The 16,745-nt window shown below is 41.6% G+C and overlaps 2 protein-coding genes across 3 annotated transcripts in view; one reads left to right on the top strand and one right to left on the bottom strand.

The window, feature by feature from the left end:
* Positions 1-11,274: 11,274 nt before the first annotated feature.
* On the bottom strand, positions 11,275-12,039 carry LOC126094667 (mitochondrial import inner membrane translocase subunit Tim8). The gene is made up of 2 exons (XM_049909177.1): positions 11,811-12,039; positions 11,275-11,703 (listed from the first exon to the last, which is right to left on the bottom strand). Exons 1-2 carry the CDS (start codon positions 11,925-11,927, stop codon positions 11,536-11,538), a joined length of 285 nt encoding a protein of 94 aa, XP_049765134.1. The 5' UTR covers positions 11,928-12,039; the 3' UTR covers positions 11,275-11,535.
* A 412-nt stretch (positions 12,040-12,451) lies between these two features.
* LOC126094485 (lysoplasmalogenase-like protein TMEM86A) overlaps positions 12,452-16,745 on the top strand; it is a 502,594-nt gene continuing 498,300 nt past the window's right edge. For both annotated transcript variants that reach the window (XM_049908882.1, XM_049908880.1), the window contains exon 1: positions 12,452-12,590. In XM_049908882.1, the coding sequence (XP_049764839.1) occupies positions 12,570-12,590 (21 nt within the window). In that variant the 5' untranslated portion in view covers positions 12,452-12,569. The remainder of the gene's footprint in view (positions 12,591-16,745) is intronic.

Below are 16,745 nucleotides of genomic sequence, written 5' to 3'. Positions count from 1 at the left end.
TCTCTCACAGTTTTACTCGGCACGTGCCTGTCTAAAATGCATTTTACGATTGCCTTGAACTTTTTCCATAAAAACTCAACATTGTCAGTGTCGGAACAGAAATTTTCGTTTTGATCTGTTAGGTAGTCTGAAATCTGCCTTCTATTACTCTTGCTAAACAGATAAACCTTCCTCCCTTTCTTTTATATTCCTATTAACTTCCATACTCAGGGATGCTGCAATGGCCTTATGATCACTGATTCCCTGTTCTGCGCTTACAGAGTCAAAAAGTTCGGGTCTGTTTGTTATCAGTAGGTCCAAGATGTTATCTCCACGAGTCGGTTCTCTGTTTAATTGCTCGAGGTAATTTTCGGATAGAGCACTCAGTATAATGTCACTCGATGCTCTGTCCCTACCACCTGTCCTAAACATCTGAGTGTCCCAGTCTATATCTGGTAAATTGAAATCTCCACCTAAGACTGTAACATGCTGAGAAAATGTATGTGAGATGTATTCCAAATTTTCTCTCAGTTCTACTGCCACTAATGATGCTGAGTCGGGAGGTCAGTAAAAGGAGCCAATTATTAACCTAGCTCAGTTGTTGAGTGTAACCTCCACCCATAATAATTCACAGGAACTATCCACTTCTACTTCACTACAGGATAAATTACTACTAACAGCGACAAACACGCCACCACCGGTTGCATGCAATCTATCCTCTCTAAGCACCGTCTGTGCCTTTGTAAAAATTTCGGCAGAATTTATCTCTGACTTCAGCCAGCTTTCTGTACCTATAACGATTTCAGCCTCGGTGCTTTCTATCAGCGCTTGAAGTTCCGGTACTTTACCAATGCAGCTTCGACAGTTTACAATTACAATACTGAGTGCTGCTTGGTCCCCGCATGTCCTGACTTTGCCCCACACCCTTTGAGGCTGTTGCCCTTTCTGTACTTGCTCGAGGTCATCTAACCTAAAAAAACCGCCCAGTCCACGCCACACAACCCCTGCTACCCGTGTAGCCGCTTGCTGTGCGTACTAGACTCCTGACCTATCCAGCGGAACCCGAAACCCCACCACCCTAAGGCGCAAGTCAAGGAATCTGCAGCCCACACGGTTACAGAACTGTCTCAGCCTCTGATTCAGACCCTCCACTCAGCTCTGTACCAAAGGTCCACAGTCAGTCCTGTCGATGATGCTGCAGATGGTGAGCTCTGCTTTCATCCCGCTAACGAGACTGGCAGTCTTCAACAAATCAGATAGCCGCCGGAAGCCAGAGAGGATTTCCTCCGATCCAAAGCGACACACATAATTGGTGCTGACATGAGCGAACACCTGGAGATGGGTGCACCCTGTACCCTTCATGGAATGCGGAAGGACCCTTTCCACATCTGGAATGACTCCCCCCAGTATGTACACGGAGTGCACGTTGGTTTTCTTCCCCTCTCTTGCTGCCATATCCCTAAGGGGCCCCATTATGCGCCTGACGTTGGAGCTCCCAACTACCAGTAAGCCCACCCTCTGCAACCGCCCAGATCTTGCAGACTGAGGGGCAACCTCTGGAACAGGACAAGCAGCCATGTCCGGCAGAAGATCAGTATCAGCCTGAGACAGAGCCTGAAACCGGTTCGTCAGACAAACTGGAGAGGCCTTCCGTTCAGCCCTCCGGAATGTCTTTCGCCCCCTGCCACACCTTGAGACGACCTCCCACTCTACCACAGGTGAGGGATCAGCCTCAATGTGGGCAGTATCCCGGGCAGCCACAGTCATAGTCCGATCGGGGGATGCGTGGGACGAGCTGGCCATCCCCGACAAACCCCCATCCGGACCCCCACAGTGATGCCCATGGGCAACAGCCTCAAGCTGTGTGACCAAAGCCAACACTGCCTGAAGCTGGGAGCAAAGGAATGCCAACTCAGCATGCATCCAAACACAGCAGCTGCAGTCCCTATCCATGCTAAAAACTGTTGTGCAAAGAACGTCTGAACTAATCTACAGAGAGCACAAACGATTCGACACAAAATTTAAACGGTTATTAAAATACAAGATTGCCTAGTAAATGCAGTAATGCTGCTACTTGCGCACTGCTGACACACTGCTCGGCGGCGGAAGGAGACTACACGATTTTACACTATTCAGGTACTAAAACACGATGCTACAACTCTCAAATACTATAATACGCCCAAAATTCATGAATTAAACAATGCAAGTACCAAAAACATGCAAAGAAATTAAGAATTAAACTATGTAACGAATAAGTGAGCTAGGAGTATACGACTTGCTGCTGGCAGCTCTTATCCAACGGCGGCAGGGAGCAGGGAACTCACAGCTTCCCTCCCGTACACCTGCATCAACATTCCATGTGTCTCTGTTGCAGTCTTCTCCACTTTGTAGCAGAACTTGATGTCTACATGTTGCTCCATTGCGCTGCGGCACTTTCTCTCGCACTGACTACATTCAACTGGTCTCAGTCTGTTTACACAGCTAGTCACATCAGTGCATGCCATGTATCTATTCTCCTCAAGTCTCTGGAGACCCATGCGCATGCACGCACACATGCATTAGGTTGCCATTCAGATACGACACCATCCACCAAACTTTTTAGACATACCACACATGTACAACGTAGCACAGCACTGCGCAACAAGGATGTGTTTTCTCGGTTGCAGCTGATCTATTTTATGTCCTTAAAAGATTTGTTAATTTGTGTGAATGAAAAAAAGACTGCTGGGAAGAGTCCTGGGACATCAATTCCAAGACTGATGTCCCAGATATCTTTAAATTACTTCCAAAATGACTGCAATGACAATGTTAGACTAATTACAGCACACTCACAGAGGCATTTAAGTAGTCAACCATCTTTGTCATCCATCTGAAGTACTAAGCATCACCAAGCACAGTGCAAGAAAGTAATACCCAAAGCACACTGGACGGACTTGTTTGCAGCAACCAAGGAGTCTGGGTAGTTTCAATTCTCAATCCTCAAATTAACCACCAAAGGTTTAAATATGAATGTCTCCAGATGTTACAAAAATTGACACAATGACATGCAATTTCAATAACCATTTAGGACAGTCTACAAGCAACAGTCATGTCATTACCTAACACTAAGTCGGGAAGGGGGGAAAGGGGGAGGGGGGTGGACAGGAATCAAGGCCAGCCCCATAGACAGTTATTCAAGTGCTGGTATTGATGTTAAAATTATGTTCACACAGTCTGGCAATAAAGAATTATAGATGTCCACTACTTCCTCGCAAGCCAAACACCAATGATCAAAATCCACCATTACTTCAACCAATGCCATCAGTGCTACATGATGCTGCAATAAAATGTTCAGGCAAATTTGGCTAAGAAGGCAGTGCAAACAAGTACAATTTTCAGAGATGTGTGTCATTTGCTAAGGTTTACTTTCATGGTGGCAAGTCTGCACTAATTTTTAGTTTCCATGAGTACTGTTAATGAAATCTGAGATACGATGCAAGTAGCAAACACAATACTGAAGTAAATACTGGCCATTCTGTAACCCTATCTGAGAGGTCACACTGTGCATTGCAACATTATACCCACTTACAATTGCAGTGTTGACAACCAGGGAGCTGTGCCCCTTCCAAGGTTTTAGGAATAGGTCTAAAAAAATGTGTGATGGATTTGAATCTATGTTCCCCCATTGTTATTTAATGAGTGAGTAACACCAGAAAAAGCACAACATAATCACGCTTAGAACATTACTATTAATCACTAACATGACAATGAATATTTGAGTAATTTGGCACAAATGAGCTGTGGCGTAGTTGCAAATGTACACAGAACACCATATCCATTTTGTTGCTGAAGCTTGTTACCTTATTTTCTACCATTTTTTTTTTAATTTGCTTTTATGTTTGTGGAAAAAGGGTATTAGGGAAGCATCCGATTCCACATGTCTGCTTTGATCCAGGGTGTCATCAATATGGCAGAAATGCCTACTTCCAGCATATACAATACGGCAACAATTTACATAACTGCACACATGAACAAAAATAAAAATGACATGAAAGTATTTCACTTCAACAATGAAACAAAACAGGACAACTGTGGGAAACAGAGGGATTAGACCAGTGAAAAAAAAAAAAAACCCTCAACATCTGACATATCATTACAATCACAAAAACCACACAGTAATCAAATGTTTTACTTGACCTACAGACTCAAAAGAAGTCCTTGAAAACAAAAAACCAACACACTCAAATCCAAAATGTGAAAGCACAAAATTTCCTTCACCTACACAGCTCAAACGAAGCCCTCAATACAAATAAATCATATGAGTAACACAAACTACAGACAACCTACATGGCACGCAAGCAATCAACAACACCAAAACCACAACAGCTCAAAAACCCGTCAACCCCATATTCACAATATCAATTAAAGTACAACCGAATACCATAAAACCAAAACAGAAAACACATCTAAATTATGTAAAAATAAAATGATGCAAAAAAATGTTACTTCCCCCCCCCCCACACACACACACACATATCCCACTTTCCTGAAACTCATCCTCCTCAACTCACGACCGTCGGCGTATACATCCTCCACACTATTCTCAAAAATACGATACATAAATAACTCACAGGGGCACACTTCCGCCAGCAATTCTCATCTATAACCGGGCCACTGAAACATGTCACTTCAAAGTCACTCTCCAACTGCTGTAGAGTTGGTAATATAACTAACAAACAAATGAGGAACATGAGGCGCCGTGTCTTCTGAACCAATAACAGCACCAAACAAAAGCCGGTTCCAGCGTCGAAGCAACCATGTTACCGGCTTCTGTGTAAACATTGTCTGTTCGTGCGCGAACACCTGCTGTTAGGTTGTGTTACCGCCTTGACTACAGTTTTTGTTTGTCAAACAGTGTCACCAAAACGATGTCGTTGACCAAGCAGCAATCCATTGTGCCGTGGAGTGCCATTAAATAGTGAGGCTTTGGAATTGCTACAGAAGACGTGAGAGTTTTATGAGCAAGAAAAAGAATTTGTTTCTGTTCATGGGCATGCGTTGATTCCTGCCGATAAACTTTTAGAGTGTACCTCGAAAACTCTAGAACTCGGTGAAAGAACAGTTATAAGGAAAGGGGTGCTACTGCAAGACAGTGAAGAAAACAGTGTGGAAGAGAGCCCCTGTGGGAGAAAGTGTGTTTTTAAGTACTCTAGGAAAGAAAAAAAAGAAGCAGCCTCATCCTGTTCAAGATATTGATTCTTTCCAATCCGATGCAATTTGTCAGCATGTATACGGATACTATAAAAGGAAAGAATACCCCACAATAGCGAAGCTGCTAATTTCTTTAAAAGAAAGTGAACTTTTCTCGGGGGGGGGGGGGGGGGGGGGGGGACGTCACTTAAGATATTAAAAAGTGTGGGTTTCCATTTTAAAATGTTAGATTGATGAAAACTGTTACTTGAAAAAGCTCAGGTCATTGCAGCTCGTACCATTTTCTTACACATAATTGTAGGAAAGGACATACACTCAGGCATATGGTTAGACAAAACCTGGGTCAACACTAGAGAATCGTTTGAGAAATGCTAGACAGATGATACTCCAAATAGCAGCGGTCATCAGCAAACAGGAAGAGGGTTCAGATTAATTGTGGCCCACGCAGGATCTTCAAACGGCTTTGTGCCTGAAGGGTTTCTAGTTTTTCGATCAAAAAAAGACCAATGACTATCATGAGGATATGGACCACCCACGGTTTCTACTGTGGTTTAAAAATTTGTTGCTCCAGTTCAGTGTTCCGACAATGTTTGTGATGGACAATGCACCATACCATTCCACAATTTTAGATAAAACTCCCACTGCTAGTAACCATAAAGAAACTATGGTGCAGTGGTTTCAGGCGAGACACATTGCTGCGGACATGAGCATTATAATGCTGCTGTTATACTCGCTCGTAAAACAAAATAAGCCTGTGGCACCTAACTACGTTGTAGATGAAATTGCAAGTGAAACACACTGTTTCTCCCACAGGGGCTCTCTTCCACACTGTTTACTTCGCTGTCTTGTAAGTCTTGAAGTAACACCCCTTTCCTTATTGAATTGGTTTGGAGTGAAGTCAAGGTGTACATTAGAAGTAACAACAAGACTTTTAATATAACAGAAGTGGGAAGATTGCTACGTGAAGGTCTTGCTACTGTAGACGCTACCTCATGGAGGAAAAAAAGTAAACCTGTAGACGCTACCTCATGGAGGAAAAAAAGTAGACCATGTTGCTAATCTCTTAAGAGAAACACAGACTATAGATGGCATTATAAATGAAATAGAAAAATTAATGATTTCTCTTAATGGTGGTGGTGATGACGGTGAAGATGATGGTTTTGGCGCCGATTCCAATGATATTGAATGAGAACTGGATGGAATTACGCCATTGACATCTTAAATTGGCAAGTGTAAATGTATACAGAATTAATTCTTTCTCTCTGCGATCAGGTAGGTTATGCATGTTTTGCTTTATTTCTTTCTATGAGTGTGGATAGTGTGTTCTTTGGTACGCTTGGGTTTCCATTATTACACAACATTTTATGTGCAGGTAACAATTTGGAACGATTTTTCATAGATATTGTCATTAACTTTGGGCGTTTTTATTTTCCGGTTTCATACACTATCAAACACTTAGTCTCCATCGTCATTCTCTTCATTGTTAGAAAAATGTACTTTGTTGCACTTACGTATAAACATTGATTGTAGCTTATATTTACGAAACGTACTTCGGAGGAGTTGTGGGCATGCGCGGTGGCAGCTATTGCAACATCGCAATCGCAGTACAGCCAACCACACACAAGCTGTCAAGTAATGTGTTTCACTGGCCCAGGTATAAATGAGAGTGCAGGCTGGAAGAGCACCCTCCCTATAACAGATTTAATTGCTCCACAAAACTCCTCCATGGTATTAGAGGTATCCCCAGTATCATAATTCTTAAACTGAACGGTATGGTTAACCAAACAGTAAGTGCTCATTTCCCCTCTTCCCTAATTCCTGTAAGAAAAAAATGCTTCTGATGTAACAGTGCTGCCCTCCTCAATACATCCCTCAACAAGCCCCAGAAGTTCCATCTGATTACAATTACACAAAAATATGAACTCTTCAATTTCAATGACGACATCTGGCTCACCCAACTTCTCCCCATACTTAACATACCTGGCTACAAAAAGAAAACAGATATAACACAGTTTTCGCACTCACTTCAGTCTCATGGCACAAAAACTTAAAGAGGAATTTTAACAAAAATAATAAGTAAGCAACACAATGCCCCTCATTACCAACCTAGATTTCTCAAACCAGACACCATGCCGAATTGGTCACCAGATGATATCATGACTACACCTCCACGGGTGGAGGACCCTGATTGAGACGCTGGAACTCTCTTGAATTTTACACACTGCTCAAAGGCATGGCAACTAAGATATTCTGTTATTAACCTAAACAGCTGGTCCATAAAATATTGTTACTCAAAGCAGTATGTAGTGAATATTTAGCAAACTTATGGGTCATATCCACTTCTAACAAAACACTACAAAAATTAAATTTCATTCTGCATGAAAAACATCAAAATAATTACAAAAAATAATCAGATGCATAAACCACAGAAACCAATAAATCTTAATAACTCACTGAAAAGAAAGCACAGGTTTTCAAATCCATCTTACCACATACATTGCAAAGATGCAAATGAACACATGTTATCACACTGAATATCAAGACTTAAATGAACCAAATATCACATTTTGCACAAACAACTCCACATGTCAACGTCTGCCACCAGAACACATTGTCAAATACAACATGTCATCTATAAACATGAACCGACTCAAAAACACCATGCCACAGTGAGTGACACACAACAACACCATCACACCATGGGTCAAAGCAGATGGGTAGACTCTGATGCTTCCAATGACCCACCAAAGCTCAACACACTGTCCTAAAAATATGATCAACAAATACAACGTATCAAAGACACATGTACTATGGATTTTCCACTAGCACATAACATTACAATAGTTCGAAAAGTATACAAACACAGTAGTTTGATTTATTGCTGAACACCATTCACATAATTCCAATATAGTTATCACCTCCAGCTGGTTCATCATGCCAAAGTACAATGACCTAACATCTATCACACTTGAAGTTAACTTTTATGTTCTGTCAAATCAACACAGCTACTATCTAATTATAATTCTTGAAAATCTAGACAACAATGTATGTGTGTGTCAAGTAGGAGGTAAACAGTAGGTCTGTCTGTACAGCTCAAAAAATACACTGCCTGACAACTTACATTTGACCAGAGGTTGATGGCAATAGGCTTCGCATTTTGCTCTTCAGTTGCCGGAGTCCTTTTATACTTCCTCAAGTTTCTTTTGGTAACCAAAGGCAAGGAGCATGAAACTCCTACAGAGCTCTGGCTTGAAATTGAGTCACATAAAACTTCCAGATGGATTAAAACTACGTGCCACATCAGGATATGAACTGAGAATGTTGCCTTTTGTGGTCAATGCGGGGGTCAATTGAAGCATCCAATTTCACCCATCTGCTTTGACCCATGACGTAATGACATCATTATGGGACGGAATTTTTGAGTTGGTTGTTTTTGCAGATGTGTTTGTCGTATTTGATGGTGTCCTGGATATTGGAAATGTTTTCAGTGAGTGATTAGGGTTTTATTTTGTTGTTGTTGTTTAAGTGTTTGGCATTTTAGTTAGGGCTGATTAGTTTGGTGTGTAGAAAGAAGTCTAATTTTTTAATTGCTTTTTTGTTAGGTATGGGTGTGCTAAGTATGTTAGGTGTCACATATGTGGTGTGGCATTGTCCGTGTGCGTGCACTTGTGTGTGTGTGTGTTTTACTTAGATGGTACTGCTGGCTTTTGTTGAGAAGTAATTTTGTTTTGGTGTTACTGTATTGTAATTGTGATGTTTTGTGTGTTGTATATTTACGATGGGTTGGTTTCTTGGTATTGATAGCTGTTGTTGAGCTATACAGGTCGAGGGAAATATCCGATCCTGTGACTTTGTTGGTGTACTAGAACACTGTAATTTAATTTTTTTTTTTATATTACTTGTTTTAGGATGGCGTGTTTTTTCAAATTACTGTATATTTAGCTTGCCCCCAACCCAAGCCTCTCATTCTCCACAGTTGTCCCATTAGTTTCATTTTATTTTTGGAGTGACACATTACTCAGTCATTTTTATTTTTGTTCGTGCTTGTTGGCACGTGTCTGTAGAGACATCATTGTTGTCATTTTGCATATGCTGGAAGTAGCCTTTCCGCCATGTTGAAAATGTCATGGGTCAAAGGAGACGGCGGGAATCTGACGCTTCTGTAATGCCCAAAGCTGTTACTGCGCTATCCTCGCATAACTCACAACCTTCCCTCACAGCTTACTTCCACCAGTACCTCACAACTACCTTCCGAACTACACAGAAATACTGCTGAACATCATATGGAATTATAACAATTCTGGAAGCAAGGATACTGAAAAAGAATAGCTTAGACAGAGTCTAGATCATTGTTTCTACAATGAATCTTTCACTCTACAACACAATGTGTGTTGTTAAACTTCCTGGTGTGTGCCAGATTTGGAATAAAACACAGGACTATGTCTTCTTGGTTGGTTGGTTGATTTGGGGGATGAGACCACACGGTGAGGTCATTGGTCCCATCAGATTAAGGAAGGTTGGGGAAGGAAGTCAGCCGTACCCTTTCAAAGGAACCATCCCAGCATTTGCCTGAAGTGATTTAGTGAAATCATGAAAATCCTAGATCAGGATGCAGGACATGGATTTAAACAGTCTTCCTCCTGAATGCGAGTCCAGTGTGCTCACCTCCGCATCACCTCACGCAGTCTCTACCTTTTATGAGCGCCCATTTTTAATCTGCCAGAAAGTTTGAGAATAGCACACATTTCACTACAGAGTGAGAGATTCACTATAAAAACAATTATTTTGAGCACTGCTAAGCCAGACCTCCACACTATTTCATCAGGAGTGCTCTGAACTTCTGAAGAGTTTGGAAGGTAAACAAAAAGTAGTACTGTAACAAAAGTGAAGCTGTGAGGATGAGTCATGATCCCTGCCTGGATACCTCAGATTAAAAATGTGTACTCACAAAGGGCAGAGACTGCGCGAGGTGGCGCAATGATGAGCTCACTGGATTCACTTCTGGGAAGACAAAGGTTTAAACCCGAGTCAGGCATTGTCCACAAAAAAACAAGGCTCTGGATCTATGTCTAGATTTGACAAAAGTTTCAATCCACCAGGAAAGTTCACATAAAGGAACATTTCTTTGCATACTGAAAGGTTCATAACATTAACTCAAATAGTTTGTGTGATCCAAATAGATGATTAGGCAAAAATTTAGTACCCCCCCCCCCTTCTCTCTCTCTCTCTCTCTCTCTCTCTCTCTCTCTCCCTCTCCCCCCCCCCCCCCTCAGTTAACTAGTATGCTGGAAATATAATATGCAAAACAATTACATTTGTATCCAAATGGCAGCTACCCTATGCAAGGCACCTGCCACACGAGTGAAAGACCATGGAGGAGCATTTTGACCGACTTGGACGAAATTTAACAGTGGTGAAAAGAGTCTACAAACTAACCACTGGAAAAACGGTAATCTCTGTATTACTCACTACACAAGGAAATTTCCAGGGGATGGTATGTCTACACAAACACTGGATATTGCAACAGAAAGTAGTAACAATGAACATCTAACTCTCGAATCGAAAATTTCTAGACTACCATAAAAATGCTAACATGAGAAAAAAACAGACCAAGAAAAGATTATAGTGACAGTTGCAGAAATGTCCGAGGTCAGTTATCAATGTGAACCTGTGCCAGTAAACTGATGACACCATTAACATTAAAGAAATACGAACCAGCCCTAAGAAACAACTAATGGTTGACATCACCAACAATACCAAAACGTTATCAAAACACGTTACAGAACAGGACCTGCAATGGCATAGATAAAAGTTGCATTTTTCAATATGGCATGGATGTAAACCTTGGGCTTCGCTATCAGTCAATTTCTTACCATACCAAATTTTCTGCTTTCACATACATTGGCTCCTCCAATTCGCAATCAAACTGTCACCTAGACCTCAGTCTGCACTACAGATGACACCACTACCAAGATTTAAGGAGGTGGGTGGAGAGAGATAAATAATTCTCTAAGATCTGTAATATGACTGACATCAGATGAGATGTCTTTCAGAATAAGGCATTCTTTACCAGATTTTTTTCCCCTGACAGTAAAACTGCAACACTTAATCTCAACCATATGCATTTATAGGCTAGTATGGTACACACTTTATAAACAAGAATTTATTTAACTCACAAACACACCTACAACAATTTTTTTTCAACGGGCAGCACACCACACAAGTGCTGATGTAACAATATGTACAGCATATTTCTCTACACTGAAGTGTGCGTGTGGAAGAAGAAAACCAGGAAGCACTTCATCTGTCGGTTTTTCTGTAACAAACGACTGTTCACTTTTGTTTTCTTCCCACACGAGGCGTGTTTCACATCGCGTTCTTTTGCAGCAACTGAGCAAATCTATTGGTTATTAGTAATGACACATCGATAAATCTATCCACACAGTTCGCAATGCAGGTCTCCGTTTTGCTGTCGAGCTTAGTTCCTGGTTTTTCAACGCACTTTTCCCAGCAAATGTCATTGAATTCGTGGATCTGTAAGAAAAAGATATGGTGTTAAAAAAACTATTATATATTATTGTATTCACTGTGGTTAGAACATTCTATCACGTAAGAACAAAAGCAGGTTATGAATGGCGTACCTGAGCATTAAATTGAGCTTTTTGCTTCTCAATCAGCAAAAATTCTTGGAGGTCACTATCGCCGTCTTTGCTGGACGACGAGCTTGAAAAGCTAGAATCATCTGATGAAAACGACATATTCTCTCTTGAACACGTCGGTACTAAATACGAATAAAATAAATTTAATTTTTAATTTAAGTCCGTAAACAGAAAACACTTTAACCCCTCACGACTCACGTGTGTTCCCAAAGATGAACAAATATATCTGTGGACATAGATAAAATGGAATTGTTGAAACTTTGTTTCCAAAGTCCTTAACAGTCCTTGGATATTGTACGACTCCTACATGGGGCTTTCCATATGTATTTTAGGTTATTTAGAAAAATTGACTCTAGAGTACGCGATTACATAAAGACCGGAATTTCTAGCTTGGAAACTTATTTTCTTATATTCTAAACCAAAGCTTTCGACCTCTCGCCTATAGAGATTGGTCGATGGTTGTATCGCCAAGACAGATATCGAGTTATTGCTACAATATCGATACATCTGGTGGGATGTGCATGCGATTAGTAATATCGATATATGTGACGAGTTGTATATGCGATTAGTACGGTGTGTCGCCGCTAGGATACCGGTGAAATGCGTCACACAGCGCTTGACTTCTATAACAAGTGCTACTGAACCAAAACAAACGATTTCAAGGTCGCGCAGCAGCCAGCTGATTCAGTGCTGGCCATTGTGCATCGCCAGCTGCGAGAAGACAGCGTCTGCTCCAGAAAAATGACATCTCCGAAACAAGTGGTAAGTGATTCGCAAATTTCTTTGACGCTGTGCGCAATAATATAAAATGTGAGATGTATTTTAGAAGTATGGTGACTGATGGAAGAAAGAAAAAATAACTGTTCTAATGACGACAAATCTGCATCGTAGTTTTGCAGAGATGTGCAATGCATCGGCTGTTTCTTTGTTAGATGCGCGCAAAATTAGGAATGGAGGATCGCCTTCGAAATTCACTTGTGAATATTCCGTAAATAATACTTGCATATCTGTTTACCACTGTAAAATTCAACTGCAGTCACATATTCACCCTCTGTATTACGATTAGAGGAAGGGAGCCAGTCAGTAAGTCAGCGGACCCAAGTGTAAGTGAATAAGCCGACTTCGTCTCCTTCGTTTTGGACATGATTCTCCTCGATAATAAATGTTTGATGATCATCACGGAGATTTTGTTATATTTGCAGTTTTGGATATGCTATGCCGCTTTGTGTTGCTCCACTTTTTTGGACGGAACATACCTCTGAGCATTGGAGAAGTGTGCGATAAAAAACATACGTTAACATTAGCGATGTCAGTAATTATGACTCTGTAAGATATTTACAATGGAGTGAGAGGAAACAACATATATTTATTTTCATGAAAAGGTGGATTATTCATACTAAAGACACTGTAATTACCTGGAATCTCGAGAGCGAAATTTGACAGGAATGTACAAGATTTAAAGAATTTTTGTGAGCTTGGTTTGTATGCGCAAAGGCAGTGAAGTAACGCGTTTATGATTGAAGAGTTCTGATTATTGATGCATGTCAATTGTAATGTTCATGTTTATCATAAAAAATCGAAAGCAGTGAATGAAACTATCAATAAAGGATTTCTTGTTGAAGAAATGATTTCTTTATAGCCTGACTGTGATAAATATCATCTTGGACCTTTTAAGTCGCCTTCTCGCTTTCATGGAAAGGGGGAGTAGCACTTCATTGAATTTCTCTTCCTGTCTGAGCAATGTATCTGCCTAATAAGATAATAAACCTCGGAAGACTACTATCTACAATACGTTTTCAGGCAGTTTAAGATGTTTATTTTCCACACACCTTTCTCTTCGTGCACCCGAATCACTGAGGTTTGGAGGGATGCAGCTATCATTGTTAATTAATACTCGATAGTAAAAGCAATTTATGAAGTGTTCGTACTTAGAGTTTGAGCGTTGTTTAGTGCAAGTGTATTAAAAAAATTACAGAAAACTGAGTATCCTCCGATGGACAACAGTTTATTTTCTAAACACTGAATCAACGTGCAGATGACAGACATTCTTTCGTTTAGCACAGTTTCACAATATTGTTCGCATGAAAAATATTCGTCACAGACAAGTATTTCGTACGGCTGTACGATTTTTATTTTTGCATATTTTCGACATTGAGTATACTTCTTGTGTTTAATATTGCTGTTTATTCGAAGGATAAAAACATTTTGCGTGCAACAAAGGAAAAGCGAGCGTCATTCGCTGCACAGCTGCTGGCTGAAACTTATCGCAAGCGTTTGCTACGACCTTGGTCCACTGCGTCGTATTAGCGAACTGCTTTATCCTAGGAAAGTTTTGAGATCAGCGCTTCAATCAATGAATTTTAAAGCTACTTTGAGGAGAACTGTAGGTACGCACCCATCGTTTTGAAGTGTCTGACAGGAGAATACATGCCCAACATACGTTCCAAAAGGTGTGAAGCACACCAGTCTCCGAATTAATAAAGACAGTTTTACAGACTATCCTTAGCGGGCTCTGCGGTAGCAATGCGTTGGATTAGTGGTATATTCCCAGATGAGTCGTGTGACACTTGTTCTTGAAACTTTGTAAACAGCCATTCACGGGATACTCGGAGTTCATGTTCAAGCGTTTGCCAGTTCAGGTTTTTCAGTGTTTCCTTGACGCTCTCCTGTAGGGCAACCACTAGTACGGCCCTTCTCTGTATACTATAAATACTGCATCTGTTATTAGTCCACACGTTTGTGCATTATATTGTAAACATTTTGTAGACGTAATCCATTTTCCAAGTATTTTCGTGCCCTATCCACGACAAGCTCTATTATACACCCATGCTCATAAATTAAGGATCATTGCAGAATGTGGTGCCACGCAACGTGGCACTACACAGAACTAGCGCTAATAGCATAGGCACATAGGGAACGCACACGACACAGATCTGTAAGTCCACGGTATTGGTGATAAGTTTAGAAAACCGTCCCGAAACACATGTGCTACAAAACGCCACTGTTTCCTGCGCATGTACCCCGATATCAATATGGGATATGATCACCATGTACACGTACACAGGCCGCACAACGGGTTGGATCAGATGGTCGAGCAGTTGCCTCCCATTCTTGCACCAGTGCCTAAAGTGTCGTAGGGGTTTGAAGACGCAGCGGTGCATCGACCGAGAGCATCTCAGACGCGTGCGTTATCATCCATCAGGAAGAAGGTGGGACCCACTGCACCCTTGAAAAGGGGACATATTGGTGCAAAATGACGTCCCAATACACCTGACCTGTTACAGTCCCTCTGTCAAAGATATGCAGGGGTGTACGTGCACCAATCATTATCCCACCACACCATCAAACCACGACCATACAGGTCCCTTTCAAGGACGTTAAGGGGTTGGTATCTGGTTCCTGGTTCACGCCAGATGAAAACCTGGCGAGAATCACTGTTCGGACTATACCTGGACTCGACCGTTAACATATCCTGGGACCACTGTTCCAATGACCATGTACTGTGTTCTTGACACCAGGCTTTACGGGCTCTCCTGTGACCAGGGGTCAGTGGAATGCACCTTGCAGGTCTCCGGGCGAATAAACCATGTCTGTTTAGTCGTCTGTAGACTGTGTCTGGCGACAACTGTTCCAGTGGCTGCGGAAAGCTCCCGAGCTAGTCTACCTGCAGTATTCCGTAGCCGTCTACGGGCACTGATGGTGAGATATGTCTTCTTGTGGCGTTGTACACTGTGGACATCCCGTACAGTAGCGCCTGGACACGTTTCCTGTCTGCTGGAATCGTTGCCATAATCGTGAAATCACACTTTGTGGCACACGGAAGGCACGTGATAGGACCTGCTGTGTTTGACCAACCTCCAGTCGCCCTAGTATTCTGTTCCTCATAACGTCATCAATATGTGTTCTTTGAGCCATTTTCAACACACAGTCCCCATTAGCACGTCTGAAAACGTCTGCAGACTTACTCGCTACACCGTACGTGACGTGCACCAACACACCTCTGCGTGTGCGGACTGCTGCCAGCGCCACCGTGCGACGACCGCAGGTCAAATGCACCGCATGGTCATACCCCGAGGTGATTTCCGCAGCTTTTCTCCATTTACTTTATCGAAAGCTTACACAAAGTATGAATAATAAATGTCTTTATTGAAGTCTACGTTTCTCAATGATTTGTCTTACAGCGAACGTATAATCTCTGCACGATCTACCTTTCTTAATGACAGTTAGGTCTTCCAGCAGTATATCGTGAACAGTTACTACTAATCTGTGTTACTATTTTAGAATATATTTTATGTCCAGTATTTAGCAAGGAGATGCCCCTATAGTTTTCGCAATTCCTTCTGTCTCCTCTCTTGGAAATGTGTTTTGTTGTAGCTAATCTCCAGTCCTCTAGAATTTGCGTACTTATCCAGCATCTGTTCATATAGTTGAGAAATCAGGACTCCTGTGTGGGAGATGCATAATTAATTAGTTCTCTGTTAAGTCCATCACTGCCCGCTGTTTTTTTTGTATTTATAATATTACACCTTGCATTTTTATTTTATCTACTGTCGTCTCTTCTTCTTCGTCCATATCATTTTCGTCGAGGTTTTTAAACTGCCGAAAAACACTCAACGCACTCAAGTACAAGGTCATTTCATTAACAAGTAATATGACAGGTATTTCATAATTGTAGAAAAATGTGATAACAAATTCAGACCAGTGAAACAATGGTGCCTGGAATACGCTGCTCACCAAGTCTAAGCCGCACACGTCTTCGTTCATCATTCGCATGCCGACGGAACCCACTGTCGTCACTGAAGACGACAAAGCGCCGCTTTATCCCGCGGTCGACTCTTTCACTGCATCAGAGTACCTGTGTGTGCCATTGTCGTGGTATCAGCGATAGTTGTCCAGAGGGATACGTAATCTTCGTCC

This window comes from Schistocerca cancellata, chromosome 8 (assembly GCF_023864275.1).
Source record: "Schistocerca cancellata isolate TAMUIC-IGC-003103 chromosome 8, iqSchCanc2.1, whole genome shotgun sequence".
Classification (NCBI taxonomy): domain Eukaryota; kingdom Metazoa; phylum Arthropoda; class Insecta; order Orthoptera; family Acrididae; genus Schistocerca; species Schistocerca cancellata.
The sequence above is the reverse complement of the archived record's forward strand: the minus strand, read 5'-3'. Positions and strand labels throughout refer to the sequence as shown.